At 36.6% G+C, this 17,914-nt stretch overlaps 3 protein-coding genes across 10 annotated transcripts in view; 1 reads left to right on the forward strand and 2 right to left on the reverse strand.

The window, feature by feature from the left end:
* Positions 1-412, reverse strand: part of LOC121866778 (platelet-activating factor acetylhydrolase-like) — a 30,378-nt gene extending 29,966 nt beyond the window's left edge. For both annotated transcript variants that reach the window (XM_042366481.1, XM_042366482.1), the window contains exon 1: positions 283-412. In XM_042366481.1, the coding sequence (XP_042222415.1) occupies positions 283-289 (7 nt within the window). In that variant the 5' untranslated portion in view covers positions 290-412. The remainder of the gene's footprint in view (positions 1-282) is intronic.
* Positions 413-3,910: 3,498 nt separating this feature from the next.
* LOC121866779 lies at positions 3,911-9,325 on the reverse strand. Its single transcript, XM_042366484.1, has 3 exons — positions 9,013-9,325; positions 4,969-5,125; positions 3,911-4,737 (listed from the first exon to the last, which is right to left on the reverse strand). The coding sequence occupies exons 1-3, from the start codon at positions 9,323-9,325 to the stop codon at positions 4,275-4,277; spliced, it is 933 nt and encodes a 310-aa protein (XP_042222418.1). The 3' UTR covers positions 3,911-4,274.
* Positions 9,254-17,057, forward strand: LOC121866780 (glutamyl-tRNA(Gln) amidotransferase subunit C, mitochondrial-like). 7 transcript variants are annotated; one of them, XM_042366487.1, is made up of 5 exons: positions 9,254-9,359; positions 12,602-12,739; positions 12,946-13,117; positions 15,251-15,319; positions 16,745-17,057. In XM_042366487.1, the coding sequence occupies exons 2-5, from the start codon at positions 12,625-12,627 to the stop codon at positions 16,914-16,916; spliced, it is 528 nt and encodes a 175-aa protein (XP_042222421.1). In that variant the 5' UTR covers positions 9,254-9,359; positions 12,602-12,624; the 3' UTR covers positions 16,917-17,057. The 7 variants fall into 7 exon arrangements, with proteins under 7 accessions (XP_042222421.1, XP_042222424.1, XP_042222423.1 ...); XM_042366490.1 differs by lacking the exon at positions 9,254-9,359 and adding an exon at positions 9,410-9,491; XM_042366489.1 differs by lacking the exon at positions 9,254-9,359 and adding an exon at positions 9,530-9,550.
* Positions 17,058-17,914: the final 857 nt, after the last annotated feature.

The following is a 17,914-nucleotide window of genomic DNA, read 5'->3' on the forward strand; positions in this document are numbered from 1 at the left end:
ATGGTACAGTATATGAAAGACTGATAGGAGATAAGCAAATACCAGTCCACTTTGAAACTACAGGTAAAGTTTCTGTGATATCACATAACCTGCTAAAGGTGCCGCCACATCAATATGCTCATCTGTAAAAACCAAACTTGTCTCATAAAAATAACTGCTATCTGTGCAGTGCTATGACTAAGTCAAAACCCCTGCCTTTCAAACTTATGCAATGAAGGATGACGAATGAATAACTGTATTCTGTGAATATTGTCACTCCACAACACTATTAAAGGTCTCCACCTGTCATGTTGACTCTTGCCACTGATGTTCAAGACTGACAATATCTCCGGTGGGTGGCTATCCTTCCGCTACTCCCAGCCTGGTGTCCTTGAGGCGCCTCATCCCACTCCCCCTCAAACTGTCCGCAAATTCCGCAATCAGCTGAGAGCAACAACACGCGCATGCGCACCTCCCTCGCTGCCACGATCACCACCATTTTTGTTTACATATGACGTCAAGAATAATATTTATGTTGACATCCAGTGTAAACAGTATACATATATATATATATATATATATATATATATATATATATATATATATATATATATATATATATATATATATATATATATATATATATATCTCTATATATATATATATATATCTATATATATATATATATATATATATATATATATATATATATATATATATATATATATATATATATATATATCTATATATATATATCTATATATATATATATATATATCTATATATATATATAGATATATATGTATATATAGTCACTCCACAACGCTATTAAAAACATGTTGACTCTCGTCACTAATGTTTAGGACTGAGTGACTGACCATATGAGAATACAGGTAATAAAAACCAAGACCATAAAAGATTACGATCTACTGCAAAACTCATATATAAATCCCTCTCTACTAAATTCACAAGGTAGGTCGAGCAATGCAAAGGCCAAGGCACACAAGCACCATAAAGACCCACAAGGCAAGCGAGAAATTCGGCAGAAAAACAAGTTTTACAACAGGAAACCATACACAAATAAATCGTATTCACTTTCGAAAACTGATGATGGACAAAAGTTGAAATATAACTTATAGTAAAGCTGGTTCAATTCACTTGAATACAGTATTTACAAGAAATATATATATATATATATATATATATATATATATATATATATATATATATATATATATATATATATATATATATATATATATATATATATATATATATATATATAATTTTTTCCGAAAGAGTAATGGTCACACTAGTAAATGAAGAAAAGCCCACATTAGAGAGATAAGAGGCGAAATCTGGAGCTGGTATAGTTCGGCCCAAATACAGTACTAGGAGACTTCAGGCAACTAACAGAACAAGCAGGCGAGGTCATAGAACATGGGGATCAAGTCACATGAGCTTACTCCCGAGTTGAGGAAGGGTGGGATTTGGGATAATCTTTACTTTTATCCTCTTCGCAACTGATCAGCTTGTTAGCTGCTTGGGCGGTCGGTCATGTCTCTGATACGCACTGTTGGCAAGTATTGGGCATGCAATGGCTCCTGAATGTATCTGAACCTGCTCCAGTGTTGATCAAGTCTGGTCTTGAAAGCGCTCACACTCGGTGGCTGCGAGATTGTTCCAAGAGTACACAGTTCTCACACCGAGAAAGTTGCCCTCAATTTTCTGGGCTTGTGGCTTCTTCAACCTTGAGTTGTGTGACCCCTTGTGGGGCGGGCGGGCGTCCATCAGCTCCAGGTATAGACAGTACTCAGGGTCAGGTCAGGGGTCCACTGACCATATGCCAGGTTAAAGTTGGTTGTAGAATTAATAGATAAGGCTTCAAAAAATTTTCTACTGAAGTTACAATTGGACTTATAAATTTAAGTATACTTGATATTGGAAGCATAATGTATTGTCTAATGGTAGACCCTGCTGCCATATGGCATCACGAAAATTGTGACGAAGTCCCAAGTTGCTGATCTGACTTTCTGCCTCAATTACACAAAATTCCAGGGTCTCAATTGTTTCTCTTACTATTGACAACACAGCATAGATAAATTGTTTCTCACTTTTGCTCTTTTTTTTTATTTCTTTATTATTATTATTGCAGTGTTATTATTATTATTGTTATTATCATTATTAATTTATTATTTCATTTTCATTTATTTTTTATTATAAATTTTATTTATTATGATTATTACTATTATTACATTTTCGCCTCCCAGGCTCCGATGTGGGTCAGTGACCTGTGCCAGGGTGGGCTAATCCCCGTTAAAAAAAATCCAATCTATTGCATGGCCTTCATTTTGTACATGGTTGACGATGGTAGAGTTCACCTGTCCATATCTTACAGTATGTTTGTTTATTTATTCAAATACTTAAATTACGGCCAGTTTGACCAATATAAACTTTGTTACATTTGTTTATAAGGAATTTTATACACCGCAGGAACACATTCCGGTTTCTCTCTATTTGTTGGAAAAGCTGAATATTATTTTCTTTTGATTTTGTTTTTCATTGTTTAGATTCTTCAATAATGAGGATGTACAGTAGTTTTATTGTATGGTAGTTTAAAATATTTTTGGTTGCCATGTTCCTGTCCACAGGGTGGTCTATTATAAAAGTTGGATTTAGCAGAGTTTAAAGCATTACGTAAGAACCAATTTGGGTATTCTAATCTTTTTAATTGACATTTTTTACCTCAGAAATTTCTTTATGTACAGGTATATGATGAGACCTAGAATTTTTTAGCCTCTGAGGAAAAACCCAGATGCCATACTTTTCTTTATTTGCTCAGGATGGTTACTGGAAAAGTGAAGGTAACCTGGGTGCGTAGGCTTCCTAGAAACAGTGAAGTCTGATTCATTACTTCCTCTCATAGTCAACATATTTAAAAATGGAAGTTTGCCAAAAATTTCACATCTACTTTAAATTTAATGCTGGGAACTAATGAATTTAGCTTCAGGAAAAATGATGAAAAGAAACCCAAGATTCGTCCTAAATGGTGAAAATGTCGTCAACATAGGATAGCATATCAACTCTCTAGGGTTTATTAAAGGTAACAAGATGGATTCGTAATATTCCGTATAAAGGTTAGATAGCACTGAAGACAAGTCTCCCCCCCCCCCCTTCCATTGAACAGCCAAACCATTAGCGATAAAACTCATCTTTGAAAGAGAACAAACTTAAGGAAACACAGTCTAATAAGAGAAATAATCTTGGTCACTGGTGATGGAAGTACTGTTGGTCTTCCATTAACTTATTTTCAGTAAAAGAGTACTCAATATTACCAAGAACAAGGACACAGAGTACTTAGAAAAGCATAAAGTTATCAACCCCACTCCCCCATATTTTTATGGGCTCCCTAAGATTCGCAAAGAAAATGTTCCTTTCAGGCTCAATATCAAGTAGAGGTTCATATTCTAGCAAGCTATCAAAGTAATTGACCAGTTTACTGACTTCTGTTAAGGCAGAATTTTCTCATTCACACAAACTGTAAGACACTCTTTAAGATTTAATTGATAAAATACGAGGTTTTAACTTTCAAAATATATTAATGCAGAGTCTAGATGTGTTTTCCCTTTTCACTAAGGTATCATTCAAGATAGTCAGTTGTGCTCCGTGGTGTGATGATTCAGACAGATGAGGACATTCTACTTCTGACACTGGGACTAACCAAGAAAAAGTGGAAAGAATTACACGAAATAAATATGGAAAAAAAGAGCACCATCATCTAGTAAAGGAGGTTTCCCTTGATGAGGAAAATTAAAAAATTAGATTATCTCAGGCTCAGCTCAAAGACGTCTTGCAGGAAATCTATATCATCCCATGTAAGACTGGCCACTTGTCTACGGTAAGTAAAAACAGAACATACAGTACACTGGTATGAAAACTTTATTAATTCTACATTGGTATATAATAAAAATAACTAAGTAATTATTAACTAAACACATATATGTATGAAACGTTACTTTACCCTTTATTGTTTTGTTTGTTTCATTATGGAGCGTAAGAGCCAAGCGGCTAAAGAGCCAATCAGTGGTTGAAGAGGATAAAAGTAAAAAATAAAAGAAATAAATTTCAACCTTCTACAAGCTAAAATATAACTATTTCAAATCTTTGTACATATTAAATTGGTATAATTTTTCCCCAGGATCATTCACTAAATTATATACCCAGATATACATTGGTATGGCAATATTTTTTAACCAACGTATGTGTAACATACAGCATTTTTATCATTCTGGATATTATGCATCACATTTTGAGGAACTGGCAAATGATGAATCAGAGTCAGTAGATGCAGTTGCAGCAGAAAAGGTGGAAGGTGCTGGGGAAGGTGCAAAAACATGTTTTGAGATTTCATACTCGTGTTGTTCTTCCGCTCTTGCAATGCAGTCCAGAACTTCTCTTTTGATTTGATTTTGAAGCCTACGAGATAGCTTCCTAGTAGAGTGACATGCGCTAATAAAAAAGTAATCCAAATCGTCCTGTTTGTAAGACATTGCCCTTTTTTCATGCAAATACGTAATGACCTTATCGACATCACTTGGGGTGGAAGACTTCCTCTTTTTACGACAACGGGTATCCCCATCTTTTGAAGTAGATACAGAACCTGCAATCTCTTCCTGCATGTCACATGCAGTTGTTACAGTACTTTCATTGTTGTCATCAACACAATCTATGTTGATATCCTCGATGTTTGTGTTAGTCCTAAATGAAATTAAAGTATTCTTTAATTTAAAACTAATAATGATCGAAGTCAAATGAAATACATGATGTCCGTGTTCAATTTGCAGCAGACAAAAATATATACTGTATATACAGTACATACAGATTGCAATGTTGACGGACGTCAATCTATTGCTTATATTATGTTTTGTTTTATATCTCCTCAGATTTTATTATGTACATATATAAAAAGAAAAGAAAAAAATCACTTACTCTCTTGATCTCATTGATGCAGTTAAAAACTGCATTTGCTTCTCGTAACGCCAAGGCTTCCAGTTCTTTGCTGCCTGACCACTGGTGGTCTTTCTTCGAGCTTGTGCTTGTCGATAGCAATCCCTGAGTTTCTTCCAGTCTTGCTTGATACTTTTGGCTGAAGAAAGATAAAATCATCCTTAAGTTTCCGTGGTTGGGAAGATATTGGAAGCATAATGTGTTGTCTAATGGTAGACCCTGCTGCCATATGGCATCACGAAAATTGTGACCAAGTCCCAGGTTGCTGATCTGACTTTCTGCTTCATTTACACGCAATTGCACGGTCTCAATTGTTTCTCTTACTATTGACAACACAACATACATATATCGTTTCTCACTTTTGATCTTTTTTTTCATTTTTGTATTTATAGTTCTTTATAATTAATATTATTATTATTATTACAGTTACTGTATTATTATCATCATTATTTTATTATTTTATTTTTGTTTGTTTTATCATAAATTTTATTTATTATGAATTATTATGACTATTATTATTATTATTATTATTATTATTATTATTATTATTATTATTATTATTACTATTATTATTATTATTACATTTTCGCCCCCCCAGGCCCCAATGTGGGTCAGTGACCTGTGCCCGAGTGGGCTAATCCCCGTAAAAAAAAAAAAAAAAAACAGGCTTAAAGGGAACAACAAATAGCCATTAGCCTGAAACTATATAAAAAAGTATTCCAAGTGAAAAGGAACAACTATTCGGGTTAAAATAAACAAATGTCAGGTTAAAATCAACAAGTGGTAGACATAAAATGAAAAACAACTACTAGGCTATGGCTGTGAAAAATAAATACTAAGATGCTTCCTTATGCCCTTGTTGCAGGTATCGCAACAGGCGGCACATTCCAGACGATTGGCTTTAGTTGCTGATGGGGAAATACAACGGTTTCACAAATTGTATGTGAAGTTTGCAATGCCGTTTGGATCAACTTGCATCCTCTCTCCATGCACGAGCTCAATGTGGACAAGTGGAGAAATATTGAAGAGGATTTCAAAGTAAAATTGAATTTCCCCCACTGCATTAGTGCTCTTAATGGAAAGCATACTTAGGCTCACACTTTTTCCATCTATAAAAAGCAGTATTCAATTGTTCTTCCAGGCCTATTTTGTGCAAATTACAATTTCACTGTCATGGACACAGGCATTTATGGCAAAAATAATGATGGAAGCATATCTAAAAATAGCACATTGGAACTCGTTAGGTGTTCCTCCAGATAGGCCACTAGTAAATTCCACATTGCCAGAGGGTAGAAGGGCTACTGAAAAAGTTCCAGATGCAGATTGCAAGTGAGGTCAAGTCAAACCCAAAGGCTTTTTACCACTACGCAAAGTCGAAATTAAAAACGTGAGTAAGCATATCGGACCTGAGGCTTGAAGCTGGTCCGTAGTTATGCAGATTCTAACCAGGGTAAGGCGGAGGCGGTGAACAAATTTTCATCGGTGTTCACAAGAGAGGATGCATACAATCTTCCTGCGTTTGAGGAAAGACGGTTTGACACAGTGCTGACCCATATTGTGTTCTCGGATGGGGTTATAAGAAATAAACTGCCAAAGCTAAAGATTCACAAGATTACCGGCTCTGATATGGTACACCCCAGTGCTAAGAGAACTGTGTAACGAGCTTGTGGAGCCCCTTAAGATCCTGTTCTGCAAATGCCTGGATAAGCAAATGGTTCCCGATGACTGGAAAATGGCTTATGTAAGTCCTATATTCAAGAAGGGTGATCGACACTCTACGAATAATTATAGACCAGTGACTGACCAGCATAGTGTGCAAAGTACTAGAGAGCATCGTAAGAGATGCCATGATGGAACAACTACTACGAAACAACCTTACAAAGGACTGCCAACACGGTTTTATGCCGGGAGGATCCTGCTTGACACAATTACTCAAGGTACTGGATATGGGATTAAAATTCTAGAACAAGGCGGAAATATCGACAATATACGCCTAGATTTTGCCAAGGTTTTCGACAACGTACCCCATGAAAGGCTGAGACTTAAACTGGAAGGGTACGGGATTCGGGGAAGTGTCCTAGCGTGGATCGGAGACTTTCTGCATGACCGCAAACAGTGCGTGGTGATAAATGGTACGAAATCGGCATGTGTACCTGTGACAAGCGGGGTACCACAGGGGAGTGTACTGGGCCCGTTGCTGTCAGTTTGCTTCATAAATGATATGCCAGAAGCTATACACCTCTCAATACAAAATTTTGTGGACGATGCCAAGTTATTTAGGAAAATTAAGAACCAAACAGACTGTCAAGAGCTACAGAAAGAACTCCATGAGCTTCAAGAATGGTCGAAAAAATGGCTGCTAAGATTCAATGTCACGAAGAGCAAAAGGATAAACTTGGCTCGCACCAACAGTAAGGGGGTGTATCACATCTCCCAACAAGACGAAGAGACTGCATTGAGACCGAATGTGAAAAGGACCTGGGTGTGTATGTCGAGAATGAACTTAAGTTCTCGGGCCATTGCAAGATGATGATGAATCAGGCAACGAAGCTAGGACTTTTAAGAAGGTCGTTTAGATACCTGGATGATCCATCGCTCGTCACGATCTTCAAGAGTGAGGTGATTCCCCAGCTGGAGTACTGTCTGGCCCCTGAGGTATGCTGGAGACTACCATTTTTTTGGGGGGGGGGATTAGCCCACCTGGCACAGGTCACTGACCCACATCAGGCCTGGGGGCGAAAATTTAATAATAATAGTAATTCATAGTAAATAAAATAAATAAAATTTATAATAAAAAGTAAAATAAAATAATAATAACAACACTGTAATAATTATAATAAAGAAAAGAAAAACAATAATCAATAGTGAGAAACGCTATATGTATAGTATGTTGTGTTGTCAATAGTAAGAGAAACAATTGAGACCCTGCAATTGTGAATAAATGAGGCAGAAAGTCAGATCAGCAACCTGGGACTTGGTCACAATATTCGTGATGCCATATGGCAGCAGGGTCTACCATTAGACAACACATTATGCTTTCAATATCTTCCTCAGTTACCCAGAGATATTAGAACGCCTGCTTATACTACAGACGGGTGACCTTATCTAAGTGTATAAACATCTCAGGGGGCATTATTAGGTCGAAGGTACCTGGAGCTGGTGGACGTCCGCCCCACAAGGGTTACAGCTCAAAGTTGAAGAAGCTACAAGTCCAGAAAACTGTGAGGGCAAACCTTTTCGGAGTGAGAATTGTGAACTCTTGGAACAATCTGCCAAAGAGCGTTGTGACGGCACCGAGTGTGAGCTCATTCAAGGCCAGACTTGACCAACACTGGAGCAGATTCCAATATATCCAGGAGCCAGTGCATGCCAACAGTGCGTAACAAGAGACGTGACTGACCGCCCAAGCGGCTAACGAGCCGATCAGTGGTAAAGAGGATGAAAGTAAAAATGAAGATTCGTTATAGTTGGTGATGAAGCGTTTCCTTTAACATGCTGTTTGATGCGTCCATTCCCAGGAGACAATTTAAATGTCACAACACCTCTTTAATTATACACTCTCAAGAAGTAGAGTAGCAGAAAATGCCTTTGGTATCTACACTTCACAATGGAGGGTATTTAAAAGACCGTTTCAATGTAAATTAGAACTAGTAGATGAAAATGTTAAATCAACATTCTTCAAAATTTCTTGAGAACATCAAGCCAACAGACTTCACCCTTTATTCAGAATGAAGAGAAGAGGGGAGATTATTTTCCAAGGTTAATGAAAACTGGAGCCAATGCTGCAAGAGAGGCATTTGAAGTTAGGAATTTCTTCATGGAGTACTTTACACCAGAGGAAGGAAGTGTACCGTGGGAATTGGATATACCTGTACTTACCGTCATTAAGAAAGAGAGAGAGGTGCTTCCAAATGTAAAGATTTAACCACGATCACTTCATTAATAGGTTTAATGGTAAAATATATACTTTTTTGTTCGGTTAATATGGAACACAAGCAATGTATTTTACAACAATAAACTACTTACAATCACGCTGTAGGTTTTGTGCTATCTGTTCCCAAATGTTATATTTTCTTTGAACATCTCGATACTCCTCCATTCTTATGTCATATAAACATGGATGCTCCTTCACTTCATCAATAAGTTCCTCCATCTTCTCCACCACTGGTGCACAATGAAGGGCGAGACGACGTGGGTTGGCCTTAATAGACGGCACGACCTCCCTCCGCCTGTCAACTAGCGAGAGAAAAAAATTTATACTGCGCATGCCAACCAAAGCCTCGGAAAAAATCGCTGGCCAAGCGATCTGAAAGCCACGTATCTGGCATGGCCTGGCCATGTGGCGCTGTGGCGTACGTAGCGTAGCTTCTTGTGTGAGTTACACCCAATTGAATAACCACTTCAGTGATTTAAATACACGTGGCTTGCACAGCTTCTGGTGTAAGACTAGAGTTGTACTCGAATTATCTTATACAGCTGCTCTCTTGTGTTTACAAACAAATGGCGTAGGTGGACACTCGTTCTCATACCGTACAAATTTATGATAATTTTAGTTAGTTTAAGAGTAAGTGGAACTGATGTCATATCACCGAAACCGGATATCTTAAAAAATACTATTTAATGTTATAAAATATTTGAATGCCTAAATTTGACAAAGGTATTCCTCACCTTATTTATTCTAAGCAAAGAAAATAATATATTCGTCTTCACCAGATGATAAACTAAGCGTGTTTATTCTGGGGTAGTGTATGAGGAAACCGCTACCACCAGAAGTTATTCGATTTCTTTAATTTTTTCCCACATATGTTCTTATCATAGTAAGTATTTAAAAATAGGCGACATTTACTACCGGGTAGAACCTGACCTAACCAACCAAAGAACCTTACCTAACTAGGGTGACCACATCCATAACCCCAAAAATGAGGACACAGGTAGTTTTCTGATTTTCAACTCATAATATCTCAGTCTTGTTTTTGTTTGAAATTATCATTAGACTAAAAAAAAAAATTACTTGTAAGCCCGGACCTACGGCCTAGAAAACAGTGCGTTAATGTTCGAAATAAGGCAAACAGAGTATTGGGTTTTATATCTAGAAGTGTAAGTAATAAGAGTGCAGAGGTCTTATTGCAACTATATCTTGCGCTAGTTAGGCCACACCTAGATTATGCGGTTCAGTTCTGGTGCCCTTATTATAGAATGGATATAAATTCACTAGAGTCGGTGCAGTGAAGAATGACAAAAATGATTCCGGGACTTAGAAACATTCCATATCAGGATAGGCTAAAGAAACTAAACTTGCATTCCCTAGAGAGACGAAGAGTGCGGGAGATATGATAGAAGTACTTAAGTGGGTGAAAGGAATCAATATAGGTGATATAGATAAAGTTCTTATAATATCCGAGCAGGATAGGACTCGGAACAACGGATTTAAGTTGGATAAGTTTAGGTTTAGGAGGGATATAGGAAGGAACTGGTTTACAAATAGGGTGGTGGACGAGTGGAACAAGCTTAGCAACCTTGTAGTAAGTGCTGGAACGCTGGAAAGTTTCAAAGGGAGGCTGGATAGATTCATGGATGATAGAGAGTGGTAGTAACTCTCGACAGGAGCTGCCCATGCACAGGCCAACCGGCCTATTGCAGACTCCTTATTTTCTTATGTTCTTATAACGTTAGTTTTGGTCAGTTTAGGTTAGGTTAGTCAGAAAGAAGGCCATCTTAATAACTATTATTGTATAGTCTGCCCATCACACATGTGCATTATGCTTCCATACCTACTGTATAGATGTTTTGTGTATGGCTGCCATTCCTGTTTCCTACGCCTATTTTTTCAGCGGTAGCCAAGTGATTTTTAAGGATTTTTCATTTTCACCACTAGCCACTCAGGTGGTCTGTCAGTACTTTGTCATAACCTAAATTGTCCAGGATTATTACAGGAGGAAACCTGATTACCTGGAGAAGGTAATAGTGTAGGTTATAGTCTAGACAGTTGTATGCCTTAACTACCTACTGTAGGACATTTCACCATCAATAGGACATAAATGCTACAATACCTCATTGTTTTGATGAAAAATGCACAATACATTTTGTGATATAAATTTTATGATTTGTTTTTGCTTCATGTATACTGTACACCGACATCTGACCCCATACTGTCTTCATTTCAGTGACTGCCAGTAGGTACAGTATAGTTGACCTTAAATATAAATTCTTAAAATACTGTAATTTGTTTTGGTTTTGTTCGGTAGTATTTTCGGTAAAGTTAGGTTATGTTAGATTTGGGTTTGGTAGGTAAGGTTTGTCTAGTTAGGTTTAGGTAAAGATTAGTTTGACACCATAATGGGGATTTAATAACCAAAGTAGGTTTACTTAATGTTTTCATGGCGACTTGAAAGAATATAATACTGTACATGTGTAAACTTAATTTTCGTTGCTGTTACATCAACGAAGATTCAATAACCATGATTGGACGACGAACTAACAGTGTAACAGAGTAAGTTACTCAGGCATTGGACAAATCTCAGAGCTCTTGTGGCAGAGAACATATCTCTAATCATATGGTATAATGGGAGCCAATGTATTACAGTACAGTACTAGGGTGATACAATTATTGTAGGTGTCGGCTTGTGTTTCATACTTTTTCTTTGTTTCTTATTTCATCCGGTTTTGTTTAAGTACAGGAACAGTTCTGTATAATATTATTACTGTACAGTATTTCACTTAATATGTTTATTATTGGTTTATAATCATTGCACCAAAAATTGTCTCCATAAACACGTTTTGTGTAATTTTTAAGAGGTTTTGAGGATTTTTTTTCTGCAGGAATGTCTTTAACTTTTATAATGGGAGTCTATGGGGTTCCATGCCTGAAGAAAGCTTTCGTAAATATATTTTTCATAAATTGAAGCACATTTTCCCATAGACTTCCATTACAAAAACTGAGTTATGTTCCTACAAAAAATTATACATATACAGCACTGTGTATCTTAAAATGCTACAAAATATATTTTTAAAGCCAGTGATGTCATCATGAAACAGTGACTCAAAAATTTATTAAAACTTTTAATGGAAAAAGTCAAACATCTTTGGGATTACCTGTATAAACAATGACTCATCTATTGTTAATGTAGTTTTTGAGGGAGAATATTGTTACATTATATTTTACACAACAGTGTACACCCTGTACATAGGAATATACTGTACAGTACAATATATGAGGATGTTCCATGGCTTTGTAGTTACTGTATACAGGGGATCCCCGGGTTACGAACGGGTTCCATTCCTGAGGACGTTCTTAAGTTGGAACAAATGCTATATGCATATCGTACTTACAAAACAAAGTTTAAAATCCCACTATATCATATGTCCTTATATACATCTAAAATCACTTAATTTAAGACAAAATAAGGAATAGAATGACAAAATACAGTAAATTTAAGTAATAATAAGTCATCAGGTAAATAAAATACTGTAAATTTCAAGTTTAACCCCATTCCTATTTGCAGGCGTTCATAAGTTGGACGTTCGTAAGTTGGGGACCTCCTGTACTGTACAATATAATAATTACCAGGTTGAGTGTTTGTTTCTTATAGACATTAAAATGTAACCTATTTTTCAGGGAAGAGTGTAAAAATCTCAGAAATGGCACTTGTCTGCCAAAGACAAATTGTGCTGAGATGCAGTTGGAGGAAGCTGCCTCCAAGGATCTCTGTGTCGTATACAATACCACAACAAGCTTTTGCAACTGCTAAGAAAGGTTGATAAACAATGGATAGAAAATATATTTAGACTACTGTATTTTTGACATATGCTTACATTTTACAGTACAGTATTCTAGTTCTTTAGCTTTATATTTAAAAATTGGAATATTGTACACTAGCATTAAATCTGATTGTTGTCTCACATTTTTTCACTTACTTTTTTGGTGCCAAAGTATACTGTATTACATTAATTATTCTACAGTTGCAGATAAGGAGTCAAAGGTCCCACAACACCCTGTCTTTCCAAGCATCAATGAAGAAGATCTCTTACCCAAGACAGTGGTGGATCTTAAGCTTGTACAATTGCTAGAAAAACTATCACTTGTTGATTTTGCTAATATGGAAGGTCTGGTCAGATTAAAAGCTGCAATAAGGTATGAAACAAAAATATACTGCAAGTACTGTGTGGAATCTTTTATTGTTCCTGTCCACCTTTCTTTACTAACTGGTTCAACATACATAAGTTACCCAATCCAGGTTTGATTTAGAAATGAGGGATTGATTTTGAAATAACTTTTTGTAATTAAGGATGAATTGGAGGACTCAGATCTATCTTTACATTTTTCTAGGGGCTAGGATTGTGTTGTGAAAGATTGACTAGTTTTAATGGTAAAGGATGGAATTATGGGGTAAATCTCAATCACACGTCATTTCATCATATTGAAAGTGGTGCCCTTGGAGTTGGGTTGTCAGGTTTTTAAACAGTTAATAGTCAACTGGAGAGAGCAAGATCTGGGGTGTAGGAGTTGGTAGATTAGCTTTGTACAACTTAACCCTTTCACTACTGATTGCCACAGTTAATATTTTGTTTGGCTGACACCAGACAATTTTATTGGGTACAGAGGCCACTAGTACCTTAGGGGTTAAGGCACTCTTGAATTGAGGTCATCCTTTGGTACTGAGGTTTAAGGAAATTCATCTTGTAAAGACCTTGGACATCTTCAAATGTTTATCAATGTTAATCACAACACTTCTATGTGATATGCCAACCTCAGTGTTTGTTTCATCGAATGAAACTATGGTCCTCTGTAATTAAGCTTTTGACTTGGGCTACACTTGTCTTACTGATGGCATCTGAAGGTTATCTTTACCAGGGGTCATCCTTAAACCTCTTGTGCCCTTGCTCTGTGCCATACAGTCGTACTGTGCATCAATGAATTTTATTTGCTGTGAAACCTACTGTTCATAAGAATTTTTTGAAACTCTGATTTCCCCAAATCTTTAATTTCCTTAAAAGTCATAGTGCAGTGTAAACTTTTTTGAAACAAAGACCCAAGCATCTCAACTTATGTTGACCCCAAATTAGAACCCTGCCATATTGCTGTACCCCTAAATTGCAAAGCCCTTTCATTGCCCTCAGTATGAAAGTTTTTTTTTCTTCTTGGGTCTTTATCTTTAATGGGTAGGCTTTAGACCGAGTCTTAAACTCTTACTGAAACTAATTCTTCAGTTAAGTCTTGAGTGTTTGTCCTTCCATGTTTGGAAGAAGTAAGCTGGGTATCTATTAAATTTTCTCAAATAATAGAGCAGTCAGTTTGTATTTAATTTATGAACCATTTAAAATTACTGTACAAGTATAACTTTTAATTTTTAGAACAAGAGGAGCTCTGAACAATTACTTGTCACTCATGCCTATATTAATCTGGCTTACATAGCCAGGCTGTGCAAATAGAATGTCAGAGCTCAGGGGTATATTTGGTTGCATGTCCTTTCTGCAGGACATGCCATCAATCCTAAAATGAGGGGCCTGGGCACCTGCCAAGATATTCATTAGGTGTCTAATAATGTCGTTGGACTGTGTAGCTTGGTTAAGTTTGTGTGGTCTGGTCAGCATCCTTTTAGATATGGCCGTCTCTTGCTAATTTGGTTAATTTTACTAATGGAATGCACGTTACCTGTTCAGTGGAGTATTGTATCACCTGTTTTCTAGCTGGCTTCAGTTACCTGAGCCCCCAAGTACATGTAGAGGGCATGAGATTACAATGGCAGATTAATCCTGAAATCCCATTTTATGAGAGCCCATAGCCAGGCAACTCAGCCCACTCTCCTTCCTGCTTTTTGGTGAGAAGTTAGTGAGAACTAAAGTGTAAGTCAAGCCAGAAATTCCAAGTTAGGAAAGCCTGGCAGTTGAATTGTAAGATGCATGCAAACCTTCCACTTCTAGGGTTTATCTAAGCTTTAGGTTAGTTGCTTTTAACTATAAGGTTAGTTACTGTCTCACCAATACCAGGGTACCATAAGTCCAACCTGAAGGCTTGGCATACATACAGTATTACACAAACTGCTTACCAAAGGGATCTAAAAATGGGATTTCAGGATTAATTCCCCATATTTCAGTAATTTTTAGCTTTGAAAAGCTTCAGCTTCTTCTGGGAAGCAAAAGGTTTATTTAATTTGATTATGCATAAACAAATGAATGCATTTTTTCAGGATCTTCTGATGTGTATTTTTTTTATATACTGTACTGTACAGTATACTATATTACCGTGTATTAAATTCTTTAATAGCATGGCAGATAAACTGAGTGTGGTCAACACGGAAGGAGTGGAACCGCTGGTCACTGTGCTTGAGAACAGGTATGTACAGTACTGTAATTAAGATCTGCTAAGTAAATGTTCACCTGTACACATAACAGTTACAGCACTTAGAAATAACTGATATACCATAAATACTCATTTATAAGCCTATCACGTGCACAATCTGACCCCTGATTTTTTGGAAAAAGAAAAGCCAGATTTTTACCTGTGTGTTTAATTTGACCCTAGCTTTTGAGAAATACTGTGCCAGGTACTGTTTAATCATAGACAAATTTTGTATCAAGAAACCAGATTCTCACCAACACATCTTGACCTTGATCAACACCACAACAGCTGACGTTATGAACAATGTTAATAATAATTGATATACCAATTCTTTAACTGAATTCCTGCCAGTTTCCAACTTGTATTTATAAATTTTGCCAGATTCAACCCAAAAGTAGCTTTAACTGTACACTGTAACATTAGGAGTCACAGTTTAATGTTAAGGAAGCCACAAGTTCAGAAAACTGTCTGGGCAAACTTTTTTAGAGTGAGAGCTGTGAACTCTTGAAACAATCTACCAGAGAGTGTTGTAACAGCACCGAGTGTCAGCTCATTCTAGACCAGCTGTGACCAACACTGGTGCAGGTACCGATACATTCTAGAGCCAGTTTATGCTCAGTACTTGCCAACAGTGTACAACAGAAATGTGAGTGATTGTCCAAATGGCTAAAAGGCTGACAAGTGGCGAAGAGGATAAATAATAAATAATCAAAACTTAAATTGTAGGCATGTAAACAGCAATAATGAAACCATAAAAAGCAATAATGAAAGCATTACAAAAGCAAAAATTATACAAATTAGTGTACACACTGCCTCACAGTCTCAGAAATGCTGGCTGCTTGGCCTCGACACTTACCTTAGTAATGCAGCTATGCTGCCTCTCCCAAGCAAAGGTAATCCCACACTCCATGGTCCCCCTACCCTACTAAGTGTGTTCACTTTAGCACACGAAGAAATGCTTATTTTTAGGCCAACCCCCCCACTTTTTGTATAAAAGTTGATTGTTAAAACTTGGACTATACTGTACTTGAGTATATACAGTAATAGTGTTCTGATTTTTGTTTGTGCCATGGTACATACAGAACATCCATTCAATTACTGGTATTAGTTTTCCTTATTTTAAGGTTTTCAGATACTTGTACCACTAGAATAACATTTCATTCCATATCATTGTTCAGTTTTAATATCATGATTAATTGAAATTTCTTAGGTGGTCTTTAATAACTTACCTTATACTGTGATACTGTGCAGTATAGAGTAGTGATTGATAAAATTGGAAAACAAATTTGGAATGCATTATTATGGTTTAAATTATTTCTTTGGCATAAAATGGTCTTCATACATGAATTCCTTAATATTCAAAAACTGTGTTTATTTCTTGTATATCAATCCAGTAATCAGTTTCCTGTCAACTCTCAGGTCTCTTACTCTGGCAGAGGATGAGGTAAGGTCTGGTGACATGAGTGAAGAACTGCTGGCGTGTGCCAAGGAAACTATTGAAGACTACTTTGTGGTACCACCAGGAAACATCACCTATACAGAACAAAAAGGCTATCACCATGAGCTTGAAAACAGTGATGAGGATACATAAACAAGATGACAGTTGTTTAGTAGAAGAATTATTCCATAAGCATACAATATTGTTACTCATGCTCAGATTTCTCATGATTAGACTTAGGACTTTGTATACCAGTACTATAATTACTGTATATATAAATTAATTTATTTAAAATAAGATCTTTTCATACCTTTGATTTTGAATACAATACCTGTAGTACACATCTTTGTGATTTACAGTACATGGCAACAGGTGCAACCAATACTGTGCTGGGTTTATCCTAGAGCACATGATAGTGAAATAGTATGCATTTCTTTTAGAGCATCAGATTTAGTCAAGAAAGCTACTGAACATGTGAAAGTCAACAGAAGTGATCCAAGATGATATACAGTAGTATTAACGAGTGTACTGTATAGGGGAGGGGTCTAGTCAAACTGTTAAAATTGTAATCTGAAGAAGAGTGGAGCTTTCTCCAAGAGTTGCTGGTTTACACAATCATGAAATGTGTAGCCTGTCCTACGTTTAACATAAACACGTCACAAAAATATGTTGTTCTCTTTGATACGATGTAAAAAGAATGGGCACATGGATGACTCATGTAGGATGTTTTATGGACGATGGAGCATAATATGAATGAGCGTAGGTGTTATTAATATAATATTGGTGCAGCTGTGACCATGTCTTCCATACAGGATTCGCATCCAAATCTTCATTTTCTTAATTTGTAGTTTTATATTATTTTGAGGGGGGGAGGGTTCTTAAGTCCCATTAGAGCACTGAAATGATAGTTCCACAACTTTTATGGTTTCATATGTAAATACAGTACACACTGCGGTAGCCACCACTCAGCTGCGAATTATGAATATTTGACTGCAAATTTTAAAAAGGAGGTACCTGTGAACTTAAGAACATGAATTTGTATTTCACAAATTATTGCGACTCCTCTGTATTTGTTCCTGAGGACGTTCATAAGTCGGAAATGTATGTAAGTGGGTACACATGTTATGTGCATACCGCACTTACAGAGCAAT

Source organism: Homarus americanus, unplaced genomic scaffold, assembly GCF_018991925.1.
Source record: "Homarus americanus isolate GMGI-L3 unplaced genomic scaffold, GMGI_Hamer_2.0 scaffold58748, whole genome shotgun sequence".
Taxonomy (NCBI): domain Eukaryota; kingdom Metazoa; phylum Arthropoda; class Malacostraca; order Decapoda; family Nephropidae; genus Homarus; species Homarus americanus.